This window comes from Zootoca vivipara, chromosome 13 (assembly GCF_965207765.1).
Source record: "Zootoca vivipara chromosome 13, rZooViv2.hap1.1, whole genome shotgun sequence".
NCBI classification, from domain to species: domain Eukaryota; kingdom Metazoa; phylum Chordata; class Lepidosauria; order Squamata; family Lacertidae; genus Zootoca; species Zootoca vivipara.
This window is the reverse complement of record NC_142596.1, coordinates 20,882,841-20,905,004: the sequence shown is the minus strand read 5'-3', so window position 1 is coordinate 20,905,004 and position 22,164 is coordinate 20,882,841. Positions and strand designations below refer to the sequence as shown.

Below are 22,164 nucleotides of genomic sequence, written 5' to 3'. Positions count from 1 at the left end.
TGTAATTATCAATATATGGAGCATTGGTGACTGACTTAACACTAGCTCATAGTGGTCACACTTCTTAATAATTACTTTTCATACTATAAACTGATGAGAGTTGCTATAACATGACTAAAATGTAGGCTTAAAAGGTAAAGGGACCCCTGACCATTAGGTCCAGTCATGACCGACTCTGGGGTTGCAGCGCTCATCTTGCGTTATTGGCCGAGGGAGCCAGCGTACAGCTTCCAGGTCATGTGACCAGCATGACTAAGCCACTTCTGGCGAACCAGAGCAGCACATGGAAATGCCGTTTACCTTCCGACTGTAGTGGTACCTATTTATCTACCATTCTTGCACTTTGACGTGCTTTCAAACTGCTAGGTTGGCAGGAGCTGGGACCGAGCAACGGGAGCTGACTCCGTTGCGGGGATTAGAACCGCCAGCCTTCTGATCGTCAAGCCCTAGGCTCTGTGGTTTAACCCACAGCGCCACCCGCGTCCTTAGGCTTAGATCCTTGTTAATGTAGCGTCTGCTTATGAGGGGTAAGAATTGCCTCCCCGGTCAGGTAGGAAGTCTTTGTTTTGAAGAGAGTGATTGTTGCTACTCCTTTCTTTTTTTCGGCTACTCATGTGCCATACAGGTATGTGTGGTAGTACAACATTGTTAGCAGTTCTTGTAGGGTATATTTACAAAGTGGATGTATAGGTTTTTGTACAACATCTAGGAAAAACTGACATTTGCAAGGGCATCTGTTGCTGGTGCAGAACTGGCAGTTGTAACATATAAACTGGTCTGTGGCCCTGTTCTCAGTCCAAATGGAATTATTTGCCAGGTTAGATACTCAGTTTGCTATTGGCCTGATGCTAACTTGACATGGATTTTGCACACCAATAGATCATGTCAGAGTTCCTGATGTTTTGGGTGCTCTTGGCACCCAAGCCAAAACTGTTGGTCACTGGGACCTTGCCCCTTTAGCTCAATTATGTGCATGTCTTCCTGGAGCCAACACCCACTGAGTTCAGTGAATTTCATTATCAGGTAAGCATGCACAGGATTGTGACTTTAGGCTACTGTGCTATACCCACTTAACTTGGAGCTGCTCTAATGTTTCTGTCTACTGATGTTTTAGTCTGTGTTTTTAATTTTGTTTTTTGTATGTTTTGTTATTTTCTGTAAGCCACTTTGAGACATATAGTGAAAAGAGGGTATAAATTCTATAAAGAAATCTCACTAGTTTAGTATTGCGCTTCTCTCTGCCATTTACACTTGTACTAAAATATTGGTGATAATCCAAAGCATTAAAGTAGATAAACTGAGTTGTCTGCATTTTTGAGAACTGTCTGTCTACTGGTCTCATTTAAAAAAAAACCAAATTGTACAATCAGTGCTACTCTTAGTGGCAGAGTTCTTCACAGATCAACTGTGCATGTCAAAAGTTCATATGGCATTGTTCTAATGTAGAGTTGAAAGGGTAACGGTTCCCTGTTTACTTTACTTAGGGCTCATCCATGCCACATGATGTCCTCTTCATCCAAGTAGCAGTCCATAACACCCCCCGCCCCTAATCTGAATATTTCCAGTCTGTGGATAATCCAATAGGGGAAGAAATCCAATATAAAATCACACAATACATGACTGAGTGCACTGAAGCACATTCTGTGGGTAGGCTTTAGAAGGGTGGTGATGTTTTGCTGGATGCCATCTACGTATTACCTCACCACGACTTCCATGTTGTTTCTATCAGTCCAAAGGAAGGATGCAGCCCACCCTTTTTCACCTGCTGTTGCTGAAGGCATATTTGTGGGTTGTGTGTTTTTTCACAGCTCTTTTGTGTAGAAGTGCTCTTGCACAAAAATAGCTGCATGAAAAATAAAAAATAAAAATTGCTCTTTTTGTACAGGGGTGGCAGGAAATGAAAATGGAAAGAAGAAGAAGCTTTTCAGAATGTGAATATGTATGTATTAAAGTAATATTTGTAGCCATGTGTGAGGGTGTTTCTAAGATAAATGGGATTAAGTACTTTTGTCCCACTTTCATGGCTGCATGGATTAAAAGTTCTGTCTTGGAAGATGTGGGTTTTTTTGGTATTTGAAATAAGGATATAATGCTTCACATCTTTTCAAAGCTTTTGATTCCTATTGTATTTTTTTTTGGCAACTGGTTGTGAAGGGTGTGTGTTAATGTTGCATTTGGAACTTCAGCTTCAATGTTCAATTCAATCCACTGCCATTTTTATAATAGTGTGTTAAGGTTTTCAGAATGGATCTATTTTGTTAGCTATAGTGAAAACAAAAAAAATGTTTCTTACCATATCTTTAAAACAGATGATTGCTGAAGCATACATAATCACTCCAAAATCTTACGTTTTTCACAATGAATTTACAAAAATGCTCCTGACATTAAGTTGTAATGGGGTCAGTACTACTATCAGACACTTGAACTGTGGGAAAATAAAGGAACGTGGGACAGGAAAAGGAAGCTGAGAGTGAGGCAGCCTCTTGAATGTTTAAGGTGCATATGGGATGATAGTCACACATTTCCATCTTTCCTAGTTGAGACAGGACACATGATGCAATGGGAATAACATGGACAAATCCCAAAAATAAAATCAATAGATATCATGAAAGGGCTCTCACAAGATCAATCCCTTGAACAGTAGACTTATGATAGATATACCAATATATCACAATGTCTGATACAAGGATAGAACTATGTAAAGGCAAATGAGGTAATGTCCTGGGAAATACTACTACTTAGGGTTCTAAAACTGATACATACCTTTACCCTTTTACAGCTGCTATTTTATAGTACAAAGCAACAGGGGTGGCAGGAATAATGAGAGAAGCATTGACCAGCTTCATGGTTTTCCTCACATCACTATACATAGTAGGCTACATGCACACATTGTGATTCACGATATATCACCATGTCAAATATTATGAAACTGTTACCACAATACAGACTTCAAACCAGTTTTGGATAATATATTGATATATCGCTCAGCCCAGGGGTCAACAAACAGAGATGCACCAAAGTGTGTTTTCCAAGGTTGTCCGAGCACTTGGTTTCAGGAAAAGATTCAAAATTGTTCAGAGCCTTTCAAGTTGGTTATGGTTACAAGTCTGGAATGAAAAGACTTAAGAGTTAATAATTCTGAATTGTGACTATCCAAAATATTGTTCTTAACATTTATTTTGCCTTGCGTGCCTGCACTCCTAGCACACTGCCTGTTATGTCAGACTGACCTAGCACAGCAGATCCTTAATACTGGTCCTTGACTTGATAGTATGTTATGCTGCCAGAATTGAACATACTGTAGTAATATTGTCCATATCAGTTCTGAATATGTGAATTATGGAATGTGCTTAATAGGATACTTGAGTAACTTTTAAATAAGGTACGTTGACGCTAACTGCCGTACTACCCAGTGTTGTTTGTGAAAGGGAGCTGATGTGCCCTGTTTTTGCTTAGAGCTTTATAAACACTTGCAATTGGAACTGCACCTGCATCTTAGAGTATTACATGCCCCATGTTGTCAGGTGGCTTCAAGCTGTCAATTCCTGTTTGAATTTTTTGCTCTTTCAGTTGAATAAATGAATGTCTTGAGGTATTCCAGTGAAAGTTGACATGAAATCAACCCTGCAGACTTTCTGAACATGTACTTCAAAAGGACTTAGTTCACTAGTAATTACTTAAAACTCCTTTTAAAAGCAGTTCTTAATCTTAAAAAGTCATTAAGTACAAAAATCTAACTTCATAATTTGTGCAGTATAAAAAAAACACACTGCTTTGTTTTGCTTTGCTGCTTCTGTAATCCATCTTTTGTGGGCGTGTAATAATTTTGTAATAAGGGACGTGGGTGGTGCTGTGGTCCAAACCACAGAGCCTAGGGCTTGCCGATCAGAAGGTCAGCGGTTTGAATCCCCGCAACGGGGTGAGCTCCCGTTGTTCGGTCCCAGCTTCTGCCCACTTAGCAGTTCGAAAGCACGCCAAGTGCAAGTAGATGAATAGGTACCGCCCTGGCGGGAAGGTAAACAGCGTTTCCGTGCACTGCTCTGGTTCACCAGAAGCTTAGTCATGTTGGCCACATGACCTGGAAGCTGTCTGTGGACAAATGCCGGCTCCCTTGGCCTACAGAGCGAGATGAGCGCCACAACCCCAGAGTCGTCCACGACTGGACCTAATGGTCAGGGGTACCTTTACCTAATAATTTTAGAAATTCTTTGTTGCATGTTTAAGTTTTGTCTAATTATGAAATCACTTTAGGCAGTGAACTGTTACTGTCTTTCCTTCTGTAACAGTTCTAATTTTTTATCTTTCTTAACATAGCTACCTCTGCTTCCTGGCTCCCCCCCCCCCTTACACCTTATAGAGACTTCTGGGAATTATGGTACAGCAAGGAGTAACTCTAAAGGACTGCACTATCATTTTCTAGGGAAAATTAACTGTAGTTGTCAGAGCAAGGCTCCTGTTGATTATGTACCTTGATGGCTCAAAATTTGCCACTCTTTGTAACATTTTCTTAATAGCCAAGATGAATGAGATACGTTTTCTAAATTTTGGGCTATGCAACAACAGTAAGGTGATGTCATGAGCCGTGCTTTCTTGTCAAGCAAAGCTTCCTTTTAGGTATGACCTGGTAATTGCTGAAGCACAGTGGACTCTAGGGAGCGATTCAGCCTCTTTGTCTTATGTTACCTTGGAATTTGCAGGTTGTGGAGGCTGTAGCTCCTCAAATAAAATAATTAAAATAAAATAAAATAAAATAAATAGCTGGTTTGTCCAGTATTGTGACAAAAGAGCCAAAAGAACAGCATTGTAGAATTGGGGGTGTTGGGAAGATAGGGCTGATGTTGCTTTAATCAAAACTCTTTCTTTAACCGGAGTGCTGGAGAAAGTGCAATCTCTCTCTCTCTCTCTTAAAGAATTAACAACGTTTATAAGACTCCAGTACATTCTTTTATGATGGAAACATGCCTAACAGCTAACCTTAATTTTATTCTGCTTTGGGGGAGAGGAACTGTGGTAATAGTGCTAATGATGAACAAGGAATCCCAGAAGCAACATAGGAAAAGAATGCATTGCATCATGTCACAATTGGCTGTATTTGAAATGTGATATTTAAATTGCCTTGCGTTAAATCATTATCCAGAAAATGGACTTGTTTTAAATTGGATTTCTATTTTGAAGCTTAGATTACTGGAGCAAACATTACTGGTTGCTATTACAATGAGAACATAAGGGTTGTAACTAAATGTAGCCTTTATGCAAACTAGAAGCATAATCCCAAACCATGTGATCCATGTAGTTAACAAGCATAGCATATTTACGTTTGCTTAGACAAGAGAGGCATCTCTGTTTTGGTTCTCTGGCCAGGATACTAAGCAAGACCACTTGCTTGAAGATTGATCCAAAATATACCACAAGCAAGGGCTGGTAGCTACTGAGCAAATTACTGTTTCAGTGAGGGAGAAAGTAAATATCCCTGATATTTAGTTGGTGGAACAATAAATATTCATTAAATTGAACAGTGCTAATTAGGAGAACTTAAAGCAGGAGAACATAATCATGTGTTTGGGCTTCAAGGGCAATAGCTCCTGGATCCTGTTGCTTTGTCTTGGTAGTACCTGGGCCCTCTGGGAAGGCCATGATGTGCACTGTTTATGGCAACATGAGAACGGGCCTTTTCTACAGTGGCGCCCTGTTTGTGGGATGCTCTCCCCGTGGAGGTTTGGCTGACAGCTTCTTTATGCATCTTTAGGCACCAGGCAAAAACATTCCTCTTTAACCAGGCCTCTTTAACCAGGCACCTGATGCCCTTTTAAAATATGTTGTGGAAGTGGAGATTATTCGGTTGTCTTTGTTCCTGTTTTGATCATGTATTTTTTCTTTTTTATATTGTGATTATATATTGTGAACTGCCCTGAGATCTTCAGGTATAAAGCAGTATACAAATTTAATAAATAATAAACATAAAAATATGTGTGCATGCACGTTCCTGACTTATCTGAACTTTATTTAGAAATTATTTTATAAGAACACTTGTAAATACTGTATTTTAAGACATGACAATTCAACAGCACACATTTCTGTTAAAATTGTTTACATTTTAAGAAAAAAAACTTACATACGTACAAAAATTTCTTTTTATGCAGTTTTTCCACATTTGAAACCAATCTCAAAACCAGGCCTATGCAGGGTCAGGGGCAGCCAGGTGCACTTGCCCTGGGCCTCAGAAGGCTAAGCCACCTAGGGGGCTCCTTTTTTGTTTGTATTTGGGGTAGGGTCACTAGCCATGATCCTGCTCTTTTGCCACTTGATTGAATATAAAATGTGAGAAGGCGGCTAAGCACATCACAAAAAGTCACATTGGTGCTGTATCCATTCATCTGGTTAGTACTTTTGTGAAATAGTGCCTTTTTAGAATCAGAAAGATTCTAAGCTGCAGAACTACATGATAAGTAATTAACTGATAGGAAAGATTTGCTAAAATCTTGGCCGGGGAGGGTGGGATACAAATAATAAGTTTATTATTATTATTATTATTATTAAATTTCAATCATCTCTATTTAGCAAAACAACATCATTTTAACTGACAACTAATTAAAAGTAGATGACTTACAGCAATGCAATTTCCACGAATGTACAGAGTTAGGCAGAAAATCATTTTTAAAAACAGTGAATAACACTGTCCCCTAACCCCTGTTTATTGCTGATGCAAGTTGAAATAGTAGACTGCTGTGACTGTAATATCAGCTGTTCCCAGCCAATCATTAATGGTCATTGCTTCAGCTGCTATAGCTCTTCAAGCAAGCAGATAGCGAAAGAGTAGCGGATGTACTGCCAGCCTTGGATCCCTTGGCAGTGATTTCGTTTTCTGAGTCAGATTTGCAAAGACCTCTGGCCTATAGTATATCTCTGCTATGATCTGTTTGTAGAGTTTACTCATAAATCATGATGTTGGAAAATGCATGTATTATCACCTTTTACAGTTTAATTCATGTGTGTTAAGCTGTATGGTGTTAATAATGGCATGTAAATGTGAAACTATAAAACTCAATTTCTGGGAACATCCATTATAAAACTATGGCAACTTCATTTTAAGCACCTAATTAGTGCTTCTTATGAAAGGTGTAAAAGTATTTTTGTGTTGTGCAGAGTGGGGATTTGGAAGGTTTGAACAGACCTTCTATCCCCTAAAATCCCATTGTTTCCAGGAATAGACTAGGAGATGGGGTGGGGGGGAAGCAGTGCCCTGTTGGGATTCTCCATGAGTGTGTGCAGCAGATACCCATGTCACTTTAAAGTGACGTGAGTGTATAAGTTGGGTGAAGGAAACTATAGTAAATGGTCTATACCAGGGATGTCCAACAGGTTGACTGCAATTAACAGGTCGCCCCCCAGTTATTAAAAGTCGACCGTGGTCTATCGCGGGCTTGTTTTTGTCCTGGGGGGAGAGCATTTGGCCCTGCCCCTCCCTTTTTCCTTTAGCTGTACAGTACATGATTTCAAGAATGGAAGACGGAGTTGTCTCTGGCAATCTGACCTGCACCCCTAAAAAAAGGTCAAGAATTTAGACTTGCCTCCCTAAAAACAGCTCATCAACTTTGACAATTTTGACACCCCCCCAATGGGTAGATGACTTCCAGTTTTTTATTCTGTGAGTAGATTGCAGTCTCTTGGAAGTTGGACGTCCCTGGTCTATACCCTTTGCCCAAGGTATGAGCTACATTGAACTTAGTGGGACTACTTTATAGATGTATTAGGATTGGACTGTAAGTCAGCCGCTGCAGTGTAAAAACTGTGCTAGTTGATTAAGTGTCAATAGTTTAAATGAATCCGCTTTGACAGTATTTTTAAAGCTCAAATGTGTGATAATCATGTTAGTGAATGGATAATCTGTGCTGCATATTCTAATGTAGAAATAAAACTGATTGTTACAACAGCTTGCAATGCATGCTTTGGAAAGTAAAATAATGTATAGATGCATTAATAGCATCAGCACTGGCTCTCTGTCTTCCTCTTCTTCCTGCCTCACTCAGGAGGGAGAGCAGGATCCTGGGAGAATGCTTATGCTCCTGCTATGGTGGCTAGAAATGGCCTTAAATTTTATAGTTATTTGGCACTTTCACCTTTCCTAGAGTGAGGCAGGGAAGATGGGGAGGGTGCAGCAAAGAATTTGGCTGGCTGGCAGGCATTGTTGAGCAGACAATGAGACAAATGAGCAGTTGGTCCCGGTGTGTGTGTGTATGCGTGCCAGTTCACTGTTCCGCCACACTCTCCACCTGAGATTATTGCCTCTGCTTGCCTTATGAAAGGTTAAAGCCCTGTTTGTGGTGATTTATGAAGTATTTTGCACATTTAGGCAGCAAATGACGTTTTGAGTAATGCTTAAAACCATTTAGGTAGCCCAATCTTGTGCATGCTTACTCAGAAAAAAATAGATGTTCTGTCGGGTTAAAGGTAGATGTTTATTAAATTGAAGCCTAAATCATCTTAAATTCAATTATAAATGGAGCTCTCAGGTACAGCTATGATTCCAAGGGGCAACCTTTAAAGGGGAACCAAAATGAACTGAGTTCATCTTATAGGAAATATAAGCACATGATTCATCCTTTAAAAAATGTAAACCTGAATGCTGTTTCCATCAGAGCTATACATAGCTAGTCCTGGTGGGCAGTTTTGAGAATGTAGTAGGAGCAGATAAGACGAATCCTTCCCATGACCTTCAGGCAGCAACCCCCTTTGAACAGCTGTCCCCCATTGCCCTGTTCTCTTCACCTGGAATAGATGGAACTGCATTCTTTCCAGTGTTAGAAACTGAGATATGAATGGCACCTTAAACCTAGGTTATGGGCGCAACAATGGAATGTCTAGGCACACTTTTTAAATCACAAGAATACAAAGCTGAAAATGAATGAACTGCAGCTAAAATACTATGTTTGTTTTCCACATGGTCTAGTCCAGGCACCCCCAAACTTCGGCCCTCCAGATGTTTTGGCCTACAATTCCCATCTTCCCCAACCACTGGTCCTGTTAGCTAGGGATCATGGGAGTTGTAGGCCAAAACATCTGGAGGGCCACAGTTTGGGGATGCCTGGTCTAGTCTTTCCCCTCCCCACCCACCTAATATTCCTAAGAGGGTCTCTTCTCCAGTCTTCAGAAAGTAGCTGGTAGTGTGGAGGCAGAAAAAGGTCCTCCTTTCTTTCCACTCTACAGTTTTAATCCAAAATCTTAGGCTCAGTACTGTATCCAGAGCTCAGATACTACTTGCACCAATGAAATTTCCTGTTGCAAAATGCTCCTAGAACGATGGGTGTTTTGAACACTGATTCTTGCCTATTGTTTCAAGATGCCACGTAGCACATATTCCCCACATCATTCTTCCTTGCTCTCCCACTTATTATGTGCTTTTCTGGATTGACAATTGAGATACTACAGTGGTACCTCTGGTTGCGAACGGGATCCGTTCCGGAGGCCCGTTCACAACATGAAAAGGCCGCATCCTGAAGCGCTGAATCTGTGCATGCGCAAAGCACGATTTAGCGCTTTTGCGCATGTGCACGCTCCAAACCCAGAAGTAACCCGTTCAGGGACTTCTGGGTTTGGCGCGGGACACAACCTGAAAAGACGTAACCTGCAGCGGATGTAACATGAGGTATGGCTGTACCTAGTTTTATAACTTAATTCATGCACCTAGAAAAAACAGATCAGTGTTTCTGACCTGCTTCTGCTTAGGGAAGAAACATTGCATCTAACTTCCTGATCTATGCTGCTCAGCCAGAGTGACTTTTACAAACTGTATCAAGGTGCTGAGGCAGACGCATGTGAGAGTACATTTCACTGAAGTTAGGTAGACTTAAAAGCTAGCAAGTTTAAAACTAGGTGGTAGAAGAAAATGTTGCATATGGATCAGTACTCCATCTTTTTTTTTTAAGTGTGCAGTTTGTATAATAAAATGTCATTCACAAAATCAGGTTTTTTATTTGTTAAAGCAGATGGTGTGAGGAGTTCTTCTGAGAAAAACTGGTTAGTACTTGCCTTAACAAAACTATATATCAGCAATAAATAAGTTATTTCATAACTTTGAACATAAGAAAATGTATGCCTTAAGCACTGTTGCACAAGGGTTTTACTTTGGAGTTCAGTGTGTTTCATGACAAAATTCCAAATGTATTCTCCTATTCCGTGACAGTTTAAGTTTACCCAGGAGCATTTGGTGAGGGACTTTGTCAAAAGCCCCCGCTTCTTATTTATTTAAATATATTTTTAAAATTGGTGTCAATGCTTTAATCAATATACTCCACAACTACTCCCCCCCTGCATCTCATAATGTCCAACTGCATTCCTTTTTTTCAAAATTATTTCCTTCTTTTCTGTTCTCCATTTGGGCCAGGCTTCCATTTTCTGAAAAAGCCATCAGTTAGTTTCCTTGACGATGCTTTTTAACCATGCTGGCTAAAAACCAGCTTGATGGTACTTTTTTGATCCATGCTATAAATTCTAGCTGAGCTTGTGGTTTTGAATACCCTGATATTGAATCTTTTCCCCTTTCCCTTTCAACTTCCTTTTTACCAATCACTTCATTTTTGAAAAGTTTCTTTTTTTGAAGTGAACTGTAACTGCCTTGGCGTTCCTAATTTTACAAGAGGGGTAAAATGACAAAGGAGAAAAAAGAATACACCAGGAGGAAGGTGACCAAAGTCTATCTAAATAAAAAACGTCTTTAACTGAAAAACTGCAGCACTCGGGTGTCAGGACTCTTGTTTCTGTGTCAAGGGTCAGATGGAGACTTCTGATATACAGCTGTCCCTGTGAGCCCCATGTCTGTTTCTGGGGAGGGGGTTGTGGGTTTGTTCTGCTTCTGTTTGTTTTTATTATGTACTAGCTGACCTGGCCACGCGTTGCTGTGGTTCTTTCCTGTGATTCTCCCCACTCTGTCCAGACACATGACTTATACTGCCCCCTCCTCCCCCCACCCCCGGCTCATCCCTGTATCATCGCCGTGCCCCCAAGTGTGTGTTGGGGGAAATGATGAACGACTGCCTAATGCTGCCAGGTGTTTATTAATGCAGCCACTGGGAGAGGCTTTGGGCTTGGGCTTTGGGGGTGGAATGGCTGTTTTGGCGGTTGTTGGACGGTGGTTGATGATGTAACGATTTGGTCCCGCCCTCAGAGATCTTCCTTTCTATTGGATGCTGCTGGAGTCTTCAGAGCTTCTGCTGGTCATTTCTAATTTGCACGCCACTTTTTGTGTTTATTCATTATTTTAGGTGTGAAAGGTGTGCTTTTTTGGGAAAAAAAATTATGCTAGATCCCTCCCTGATGGGCAAGGTACGCTTTGTCCTAATTTGATGCAATTCAGTTCAGCGGTTATGGTGAAAGGCTGGCACATCTGCGCGTGCAATGCCTACATTTATATATATATATATAGATTATGTGTTTTTATTTTGTATTTTTATGCTGTGAACCGCCCTGAGATTGTCAGACAAATAAAATAAATGAAATAAAATGTAGGACACAGCTTGTGTTCTAAAAGGATATTTTGTGAAGTTTAAAACTGAGTGGCTGGTGCCTTGTTCAGTTCTGTATCTTTGTTACCTTTGCCCTCTCTCTATTGCCCTTTAAGATACAAAATGTCACCAGGACAGAAGCAGTCTTCTCTGTTCAGTCAGCAAGTATGTTGGTCTAGTACAGGGGTAGGCAACCTAAGGCCTGAGGGCCGGATGCGGCCCAATCACCTTCTCAGTCAGGCACATGGACAGTCTGGGAATCAGCGTGTTTTTACATGAGGAGAATGTGTCCTTTTATTTAAAATGCATCTCTGGGTTATTTGTGAGGAATAGGAATTCGTTCATTCCCCCCCCCCAAAAAAATAGTCCGGCCCACCACATGGTCAGAGGGATGGTGGACTGGCCCATGGCTGAAAAAGGTTGCTGACCCCTGGTCTAGTAGTTATTCCTCAGCAGAGGCAGGAATCTAGTAGTTATTCCTCAGCAGAGGCAGGAATCTAGTAGTTATTCCTCAGCAGAGGCAGGAATCTTGCTATCTTACAGCAAGTCAAACTGCTTGTCTGTCTAGCCCAGCAGTGTGACTGGTAGTGGCTCTTCAGAGTATTGGGCAGAGGTATTTCCTGTGCTTTCATCCTTTTGTTACCTTCTGCCCTTGCTAAGGATATTGTTTCAATTAAGGATGCCATGTGCAGTGGGCATTTGTATTCAGTAGTGCTACCTTCCTAAATGTAGCCTGCTCCATGATGTAAAAAGGGGTAGTATTCATATCAAAGACACATTTGCACTCTTTATCTACACAAAGCTGTATTTTACACTCTGAGCCCAATGGTAACACGTGTCCATTTTCAATTTCTTCTAACTTTTTCTCCTGGGCATTTTAATGATATTCTAAGCTCTAAAGACTTAGATGTCAGAGGGATATTCAAATGGAATTTCTCAAATTATATTCCTCTTATCCATTTTTAATGCTGCATCAGAATATCATGGCTTTATCCTCAGTTGAGGGTGAATGTGAAATGCTATCTGACTAATCTCCTTGTGCTGCCACTGCTTATTAACTCTGAGAATTGTGTTTAGTGCATTTGCCCATTTTCCTATACATGGCTGAAAGGTAGGGCATTTTGTGACAGGTAACTGAGACAATTTGTGTTGATTTCAGTAAGCCATTTCCCCCTTTATGGGAAAGATTTAGAAGACTGCAAACTCTCTAATCCAGGCATGGGCAACCTTGGCTCTCCAGATGTTTTGGAACTACAACTCCCATCATCCCTAGCTAACAGGGCCAGTGGTCAGGGATCATGGGAATTATAGTTCCAAAACATCTGGAGAGCCAAGGTTGCCTATGCCTGCTCTAATCAATCCTATTTTTAAAATTACTTTGACAGACTTAGATTGGTGCCAACGGTCTGTAGACCATGGTTGGTCTTGATAGCCAGTCCATGGTAGTTCTTTCCCATTCTTCCCACTTCTTCAATCTAGTGTCAGATGTCTAAAAAGCAGCAAGAAGTCTTGCAGTGTTGTTTCCAAGATTCAGCACCCAATTCTTCAGGTGCCTGGATACATGTGGGGACTTTCCTGATTTCACACTGGCAACAAGCAGCAGCCCTGCTGCTTATTTAGTATTTCTGAAGTATAAAGTAAAGACACAACACTTCTATAGGCTCAGGAAAAGAGTTGGGAACTGCTTGATTCTGTGCACTAGCTAAACAAAAGGTTCATTTGTCAGTGATGAAGTGTATTTGCAGATCTGTGTTCAAGATGAGCATCTTTACATAGGGCCATAGGCCCAAGGCTTGAGGATACCAAGTGGGGATTTTTTTTTCTTTGAACGTTGAATATGTGTGCACGCACACACTTTGCCCATGGAGAATAATAAAGATAGGAAGGTTCATTTGCTCAAAATGCCTTGTATGTCTATACTGTATATTGTTGCTTGCAAGCATGGTAGCTTAATGCATTTACTTGCCTTTGTTGACTTATCCAACTCCTGCCTTTTCCTGTACCTGTGTTGTCATGTACTCACAGACTTGTACTTTGTGTTCCCTTTACTCCCCACAAGCAGATTCCATTCTCTCCCTTCCTGACTTTCTCTCACCATAGTTCACAATGTGTGGAATCAGGCAAAGTGTGTTTGGTACTAACCTGGATTATATCTGATTGGGTCCCAAAACATCAATGTGTAGTGCCTGCTTAGTTTATTGCAGTCTCTGATATATATATATAAGCTACTCATTTCTGAGGAAGTTTTTTACATTTTTAAGGAAAATGTAACTTGTGAGCCCCAGTACATATGCACACGTTTCAGCTTGCAAGCCTTTTCATTTATGTGGATGGTGACACAGGCTTATTGGAAAAGTTTGCAAGCAGCAAAGAAGTGTTGGATTGGTAATTGGCTTGTTAGTGATGTGTGAAAACTTGCAAGTTTTACAGTAATGAATATAACCTTGAATTTCTCAGCTATTTGTCAGCCTGTATGTTCCTGTGAAATAGTCTTTTGGGAAAATGGAGTGCTACATGTAGAAGTCTCAGAATGGATTTATTTTTAAACGGCATTCAGAAGAGGTTTTGTTCTTGAATAGCATCTTCTATTTGAGCATGCACTATTCTCCAGAAAGAAAAACCAGGAGAATAACTGGTGGAGTTCTTGACTTTTGTACCTCTAAACCATTGGGTAACGAATGCAAACTTTTGAATTGGGTTCTGTGACTAAACTCTGTGTCTTGATCAGAGTACAGTGAACGCATCATATGATATAATTTACTGTATTTCATTCTGATCAGAGAAGAGGCTGTGTTGGTTTGCATTTGACTTGTAATATTTAAACATTTGTGATGTGAAATACGTACTTTTGACACCAGAAACCAATTTTTATGTTTTTCTATTCTAGGCTTTCGTTACGACAGCACAGTGCATGGTCGAGGAAAAGAATTTAGGATTTAGTCCTGGAAGACAACTATCTATCATGTGCTAGGATACAGAGTTTGTGGATACTTTGACTTTTGTGCTTCTGGATTATAAAGAAGGAAAGTGAAAATGGGGAGGAAGAAAATACAGATCACAAGAATAATGGACGAGCGGAACAGACAGGTGAGAAATAATAATGTTAAGCAAAGGTGGTCATTTGATATGGCTTCCCCAATAGCAGAGTCCTCCTCATCTTTTTTTCCTCTTGTGCCATGTCTATTAGATTGTAAGCCTGTTTGGAGATTTGTCTTACTTTTATTGATGCTATATAAGTAAATAAGGTGCTGTGGAAGGTTTTTTGGCTGAAGAGTGGGGGTAAAATGCTTTAAGTAAGTGTGTCATTAATTTGCCAATAACTTGATTTAACGGCATCTGGCTCCACACACTTTGTTGACAGAGCAGATACTGTTTGAGTCATGTGTGAGCCATGTGACCAAATGACCAATAAGAAAAAGTATAAAATATAGAATAATAACTAAGATCTCACAATCCAACAGTTTAGATCAGTGATTGCCAAACTTGGCCCTCCAGCTGTTTTGGGACTACAATTCCCATCATCCCTGACCACTGGTCTTGTTAGCCAAGGATGATGGTAGTTGTAGTCCCAAAGCAGCTGGAGGGCCAAGTTTGGCCATCACTGATTTAGATATTTTCTACCAGCTTCATGAATTGCACCTGCCTAATATTGATTTTTAATTGGTTGGCCCCTTTTGTTGTCTGCTCCCCACCCCCAACATATTAATCTGGCAAAATTCCATTGACCCGGATACAAACTTCCATTGACATTGATACACCAATCTATAAAAGAGGCTCCCAAAGCAGGCCCTAGTATTCTTTTTTCTCAAAGTTCACTACTGAAGAGAGGTTTATGCCAGCTTCCTGTTGAAACTATCAACACTTATTGTTTTAAGGGGGTGGTGGTGGAAGATAACAGTTTGACCTATTGGCAAAATCAAACACAAACTTGTATCTTTTATGGGGGAAAACTCACAGCATCAGACATTAAATTAGCATTTTAACTATATTTGTTCAGTAAGATGAATATAGTAGTAAGGAAACTTCTCATGTTTTCAGCCAGTTCTTGTAGAAATACTATTTCTATTACTTAGCTGTACTTTTATTATGTTCCTTTACACACACAAGATGTCTTAAACTATTTTTACCAGACCATGTGGTTGGCTGGACTATATGTTGAAAAAAAAAATGAACGAATTCCTATACCCCACAAATAACCCAGATATGCATTTTAAATAAAAGCACACATTCTACTCATATAAAAACATGCTGATTCCTGGACCGTCTATGGGCCGGGTTGAGAAGGCGATTGGGGCGCATCCGACCCCCGGGCCTTAGGTTGCTTAACCCTGATTTTTAGTAAGTACATAGGGAGGGAAGTCTTAAAACATTCCTCTTCAGATAGGATTATACCTCAGCTCTATCCTGTATACAAAGTAACTGATACTCTGGGGGATTATAATTAACATGAGACTGTAATTGTAGTGGTAATTACAAACTCTTATCTGCCTGAATGAGCTGTAGGCCATTTATATAATTGAGCTAGATGGAATAAATGGTTGTAACTGGGCTATCAAAGGGACTCAGTGTCAGAATCATCAAATAGTCTTCTTTGTTAACAATTAAGAGAGAACTTTTCCCCATGAAATAAGTGTATAAAAGCATTTTGCAATTGCTTATCAGGTCTGTGACCTTTTTGTTATGTTTTTGCAAAAGCAGAACATTAGATTCTGCAAACATTAAAGCCCCTGATGGACTTAATAAAAGACTGAGAAGGCTTGCCCTTCACTGTTGTACAAAGTTGAAATCATTTTATGCTTTCTCAAATGCATTGTTCTGGTTTTAGATGTTTTTATTGCACAGGAGGAAAAATTGGCTGTTATTACACTTCACTTGAAGCTTGGGTATAGCAGTTCCACTTATGATTCAGTCTAAGATGGATTGCTATAGTGTGGGCAAATCTCCATACAGTGTCAGTGAAATGGTTGGGTATGCAATACACGTGGGTGGGCTGAGGTTAACTACTTGTCCTGAAGAAGTAACTGCTTGTCCTGAAGAAGAAAGCTGCACTTGAGGCCACCCTTATAAGTTATTCAATAGGTGGGTGACATCCACTGCTTTACTTATCTAGACTGTTCCTTCTCCCCACCCTACCAGTTGCTTATCATCTCCCCTACTAATCTAACCCCACCACTGGAGCAGAGTTGTTAGGGTCCTTAATGAGACACCCAGATTTACATACTGTATTGGCCCGAATATAAGCCGCACCCGAATATAAGGTGGGGGGGGGATTCAGTATATAAGGGAATATAAGGTGGGGGGGATTAAAATTCAAGGGGGGGGAGACAATACCCAAATATAAGCCGCTCCCTTAAAATTCAGCAGGCACTCACACCCATTCTGTTTTACCGTATGTTTGTTTCAGCAGTGATACCATAAAAGCAAGTTTTTGTAAGGTCGCGAATTTAAGCCACACTTTAATTTTTCACGGTCAGAATTTGGGAAAAAGGGAGGCTTATATTCAGGTACTGCCTGCCTTATACTTTGAGCCAAGTTGATGGTTTTGCTGTTGATGTTTAAAGCCCTAAACAACTTGAGACCAGGATACTTTGATGAGTGCCTCCCTGGATCATTTTAAATTAATATTTAAGATCTTATGAGGAGATCCTGCTAGCTGTTTGATGACTAGTAGATTGTCACCTGAAAATGACTTTATCATGGTCTCTCTCAGGTAATTTGCCAGGCGATGACAGGAATGATTTTTTTAAAGCCTTTTGAAAACTTAACTTTATGCAAACTTCTCTGGACTCTGACGCTTACATTAAAACAAATTATTTAGTACACTGCTCAGGTTTATTTGTGATACTCAATTGTCTATTTTCTTGTTTTTATTTAATTTATTTTAGGTGATTTTATTGAATGTTGTTGGTATTCTTGCTGTTGCAAACCATTGGTAAACTTTTATTAAGAGATATGGATAGATTACCATGTTGTTCAAATGGTAACTTTATAATGTAGGTAGAAGTCACGGGATAAGCCTCAATTTATTGAGAATAGTCACAGAGCAGGGTGTGCCTGAAGAAATTGTCACTATGTGATTATGTTGTTATTTTGCCACAATGGAGTGTGTTTTTCCCTGTGAGACATAAATTGGGTGGGTGATCTTCCATGGGTTTGGACGCTTCAGCCTAGGCTCACAATTGCTGCCCAAACTATGCAGTTTTCTAAAGGCAATTTGAAGCAACTGGCATCCTGTAAGGGTAAAATGAGAAGGTGGGAGGAGAGCCATGTATATCACTCTGTGCTCTTCGATGGATTAAAAATGTAATGTCTTTGTGGCGCTGAGCAATATATGGATATAGAACTAGATAATACATTTTGGTAAATTTCCTTGTCTGCTATGTGAAGCAAAAGAGAAATTGGGGTTTGGAAGAAGTTTGTTGCAATTTTTATAAGTGCCAGTTAACTGGGTTAGTGCGATTGCAGGGGAATACTTTTCATATGTCTCCTCTGTATCTTATAGTCTGACCCTTAAGTATAGTAGTAGTTGTCCCCTTCATTTCATTGTGTAATACATACCCTAAGTAGCAGCAAAAGTAAATTTGTTGCATTTCATTTTGTTTCAGCATTTGAAATGGTCTAATTCAGGCATCCCCAAACTTTCGCCCTCCAGATGTTTCGGACTACAATTCCCATCATCCCTGACCACTGGTCCTGTTAGCTAGGGATCATGGGAGTTGTAGGCCAAAACATCTGGAGGGCCGCAGTTTGGGGATGCCTGGTCTAACCAAAAGCTTGTGAAACTTTGTAAACATCAAATGAACTTGGAACTGCCTATTAATTGTCTCCAGAAGCCAAAAGCCTTCTGAAAGTCTTGTAATCGCTGCAAAAGGTCCTAAGCAAAGAGGTGTATTTGACCTTATAGCAGTCTTTACTTCAAAACTGACGAACTGTCCAGGCAGCTCAAAGGAGAAATGATCTTCCATCATCGAAGGAGTTCAAAATAAGAACCAGCAGCTTGCACTTGGGCCCAGAAATGCCAGATAACTAGTACAGTACAATTTATTTTTGCTTTCCAGTATTCGTGAGGTGGTGAGCTACAGCATTCTTCACCTGCATGAGCTTCGGAATAGTTTTCATTGACAATCCCTGTAAAATGCATTACAATAAAGGCAACTCCCACCGTACATGCTGGTTCAGTTCTACCCTCTTGTACGCAGACGATACTGCTCTCCTCTCCTATTCCAGAGTTGGGCTACAAAGATATTTAAGAGCATTCTCCAATTACTGTGAAGTGAATCACCTAGCAATTAACTACTCCAAGTCAAAGATTCTTGTTTTTTCTAAAAGTTGGCGTCCATTCAATTGGTCGATTGGAACCCAAAAAATGGAGCAAGTTAAATGCTATAAATACTTGGGTGTCACCTTTCACTATAACTTAAAATGGGTGACCCATCGCAACAGAACAATTAATTTAGCAAGATGCTCGGTTGCACAAATCAAGCGCTTTCATTTTCTTGGTGGGAACCAATTTGTACCTGCAGCAATTGCTGCCTATAAGGCAAAATCCGCCTCCCAGCTTCTATACGGGATCCCCTTATGGATATCCAGCTTTAACAACAAAGTAGAAGGAGTTCAATCATCCTTCTTTCTGCAAATCCTTGGAGTACCAAAATGTGTGCCATACTTGGCTATCTGTGCAGAATTGGGCCAACACCTTCTTGAGACAAGAGGTTGGATCATTACTTTTAAATACTAGTTCTAAGGGTTATGCATATAAAGCAAAAATCGCATATAGCTAAAATTGCTTTCAGAGCCATTATTACTCACATTATAGGTGGGGCATATGCTTATTCCCCCTCTATGGGAGGAAGAAATAGCTGCTCTGCAGCTAGGCAGCCCACCTTCTATAAGGCTGCCTGTAAGGGGAAGGATCAGAGGTGGGAGGAAGCTGGAAGACCCAAGCAGACCCAGTGCAAAGAGAGCTTTGTAAGTTCTTCGCCTTTCCTTCTTGGCACACCCTGTGTTTATTAGCTAATGGTTCAGTGGTTCTGGGGGTGGTGGGGATCCTCTTATGGGAACTCAAATTGTTCTTTGAGTTCTTGTGAGAGCATCCCCACCACTTGCAGAGTCACCATTCTGCCAGCCCAAAGAACCCTGCTTCCAGGGTGTACAGAGTGGTACTTGTCCAGGCAGGTTCAGGTTTGTGGAGCAGCAGAAGAGAGGAGGAAGGAGACAAACGGAGAGAGAGAGAAAGCCAAGCACATATAGTCATGTGTAATGTGCATAAGATGCAGGTTTATCACAGTCCCTTATAGAAGTTGCAGAAGTAACTTCTGTAGCACAAGAGTAGCACAATCCTGTGTTGTCAAAAGGGGCTGGAGCTGACAAAAGCCACTCCTGGTCACTGCCTATGCTTGTTCAGGAACAAAAAAGAGCACCCCCAGGTGTCAAACATGTTCAGATGCAGTGATTACCACCTCATCTATCACAAGCACAATTGATCCCTCCAAACATTGGGATTACCTAGCAAGAGCAGCACTCGCTTTCTGCTGGATGATCCTGAACCTGACCTTTGGGATTTACGTGCTCTATTCAACCTCTGTCCTTAAATTACAGTATTTTGTTGCTCTGAATGTATACAGACAAGGTCTGCATGTGCACTACTCCCCCAGCCCCATCCTTTTGAAATGATGGGAAAGATACTACATGGGCAGGAATCTCCTTTCTCCCCCCACCCTGTCATTCTATATCACCAAAGGTTTGTAAGCATGTAGTCTGAAGCAAGGCAAGAGAGTCCTTACTGCTGCTGGTCCATATTTTACTCCTCACCTACCCAGAGCCTTTGCCTTTGCCTTTGCTGTTGTGTTTCACAAAATCTAAAGCCACTTGTGAATTTACTGTTCACAAACCTGCCTGTTTTTATTTTCCAAAGGGCTTATGGCTTAAGCTCTATAGCTTCTTGAACCACAATAGTGTAGCTTTAGGAATTTTGTACCCCCAAAACAATTTTTTTTATCAGCACAAGCATATATACTAGTCCAGCAACTTACTCTTGAAAATAGTTAGCAATTGTATAAGAACAGATTTTACTTAAAGAAATCATTTCAGCTTATGGAGTGCTAATGCAGGCAGTCTAATGGAAAACCCAATTCCTTCTGTACTTAGAGCAGTGCTGCTGGTGCATTGACCTAATTGTAAAGCTCATTATCTGAATCAGATAAAATTATTGAGCTGAGAAGAATAAATCATAACTCTTCTGATTGACGCTTATTTAACTTTGAGAATCTTTTGGTCATGGGTTATATGTTATCACTTTTTAAAGGTTGCTGCTTTGAACCAAAATGTAAAACTTTCCAGTTATCTATTAAGTGCATTTGTGACTGTTATTATTGTTTATTGAATTTATATCGCCCTCCTACTCATTTAATCCCCACAACAACCCTGTGAGGTAGGTTAGGTCAAGAGGCAGTGATTAGTCCAAAGTCACTCATTGGCCAAGTGGGATTTGAGCACTGCTCTCCCAGATCCTAGTCCAGCTTTCTAACCACTACACCTCACTGTTTCTCTAAAACTCATAAGAATGAAATGAATACTTCCAAGAAAATCTTGGGTAAGCTATTAATAGATGTTCTGTCCACTGGCAGAATATTGTAATTGGTTTAGAATTAAGGTTCCCCCATGTGGTGTCCATGGACACACTCAATGCCCCCCTGTATCTGCCGAGGGTGCCCCCCATTTTAAAACTGAGACTTTAAAGCTTTCTGTTGTTGCTGATGTTTGGGTGGGCAGACTGCCTGCTCCTTTTTGTGGGGTGAGGGTTGTTGCCTGCTTTTTGAGAGGGGTTTATTTGTTTTTGTGCGGGAGGTATTTTGCCTATTTTGAAGAGGGGAATCTGAGCATCACCAGTTTTCTTCTAAGAAATGAGTATTTCACAGTGCCTCCAACAGTTTGCTAGATTTCCAGATGTGCCTCTATGCTTCAAAGATTTGGAGATCCCTGGCTTACAATATGTAGGAAGAATTGGTTCTGCTGCTAGAGGCAGGTAGACAGAGTCTGTTCTGTTTTTAGAGCTGCTAACCACATATCAGAGTCACCTCAGTCATTTCTGTGGCCTTCTTAAATTATGCAGATGAATTCCTGAATAGAACTTTGTAGATTAGACATGCTTTGCTTAAGCTTTGTCTTTGGCAGGTCTGGATATTCTTTTTCTAGTTACAGTATCTGGTAGACAAACTCCCCACCCCGTGAAGTTTGCCATGGAATAATATCATCTAGGAATGCATTCCTAATAGGACTATGTGAACTTCCTTTCTGGATGTGTGCCAGATTTGTGTATATCTATGTACTTTATTTGACTCTTGGTCCCACTTCTTACACATGTTTGGCCAGTGTCCCAGAAAGAAGCACGAATGAGCACATGGACAGATTCAGATAAAGAACAACTTTATAATGCTTTGGTTTATTCTTCTGCAGTAGAAATTCTGTGTTCCTGTGGGACCAACTTGGTTGTGTTTCTGTGGGAAAAGCCTGAGTCTTGGAGCAGTTTCACACACTAGCTTCTATAATGTAATTGCTTTTAGTAACAACTATAAGGAAGGCTATCCTAGATTCTCTACATTCCTTTGATCACTGATGGGAATCTGTGGCCCTCCAGATTTTTTGTTGGACTACAGTAACTCCCATT

The 22,164-nt window shown here is 40.5% G+C and overlaps 1 protein-coding gene across 15 annotated transcripts in view; it reads left to right on the top strand.

The window, feature by feature from the left end:
- Nucleotides 1-22,164, top strand: part of MEF2A (myocyte enhancer factor 2A) — an 83,381-nt gene that overhangs the window by 12,300 nt on the left and 48,917 nt on the right. For 12 of the 15 annotated variants that reach the window (XM_088656902.1, XM_060282510.2, XM_088656900.1 and 9 more), the window contains one exon: nt 14,386-14,585. In XM_088656902.1, coding sequence (XP_088513028.1) covers nt 14,532-14,585 — 54 coding nt within the window. In that variant the 5' untranslated portion in view covers nt 14,386-14,531. Of the gene's footprint in view, nt 1-1,884; nt 1,940-14,385; nt 14,586-22,164 lie in introns of those variants that run through there. The other 3 variants (XM_060282512.2, XM_088656901.1, XM_088656899.1) reach the window with 1 other exon arrangement.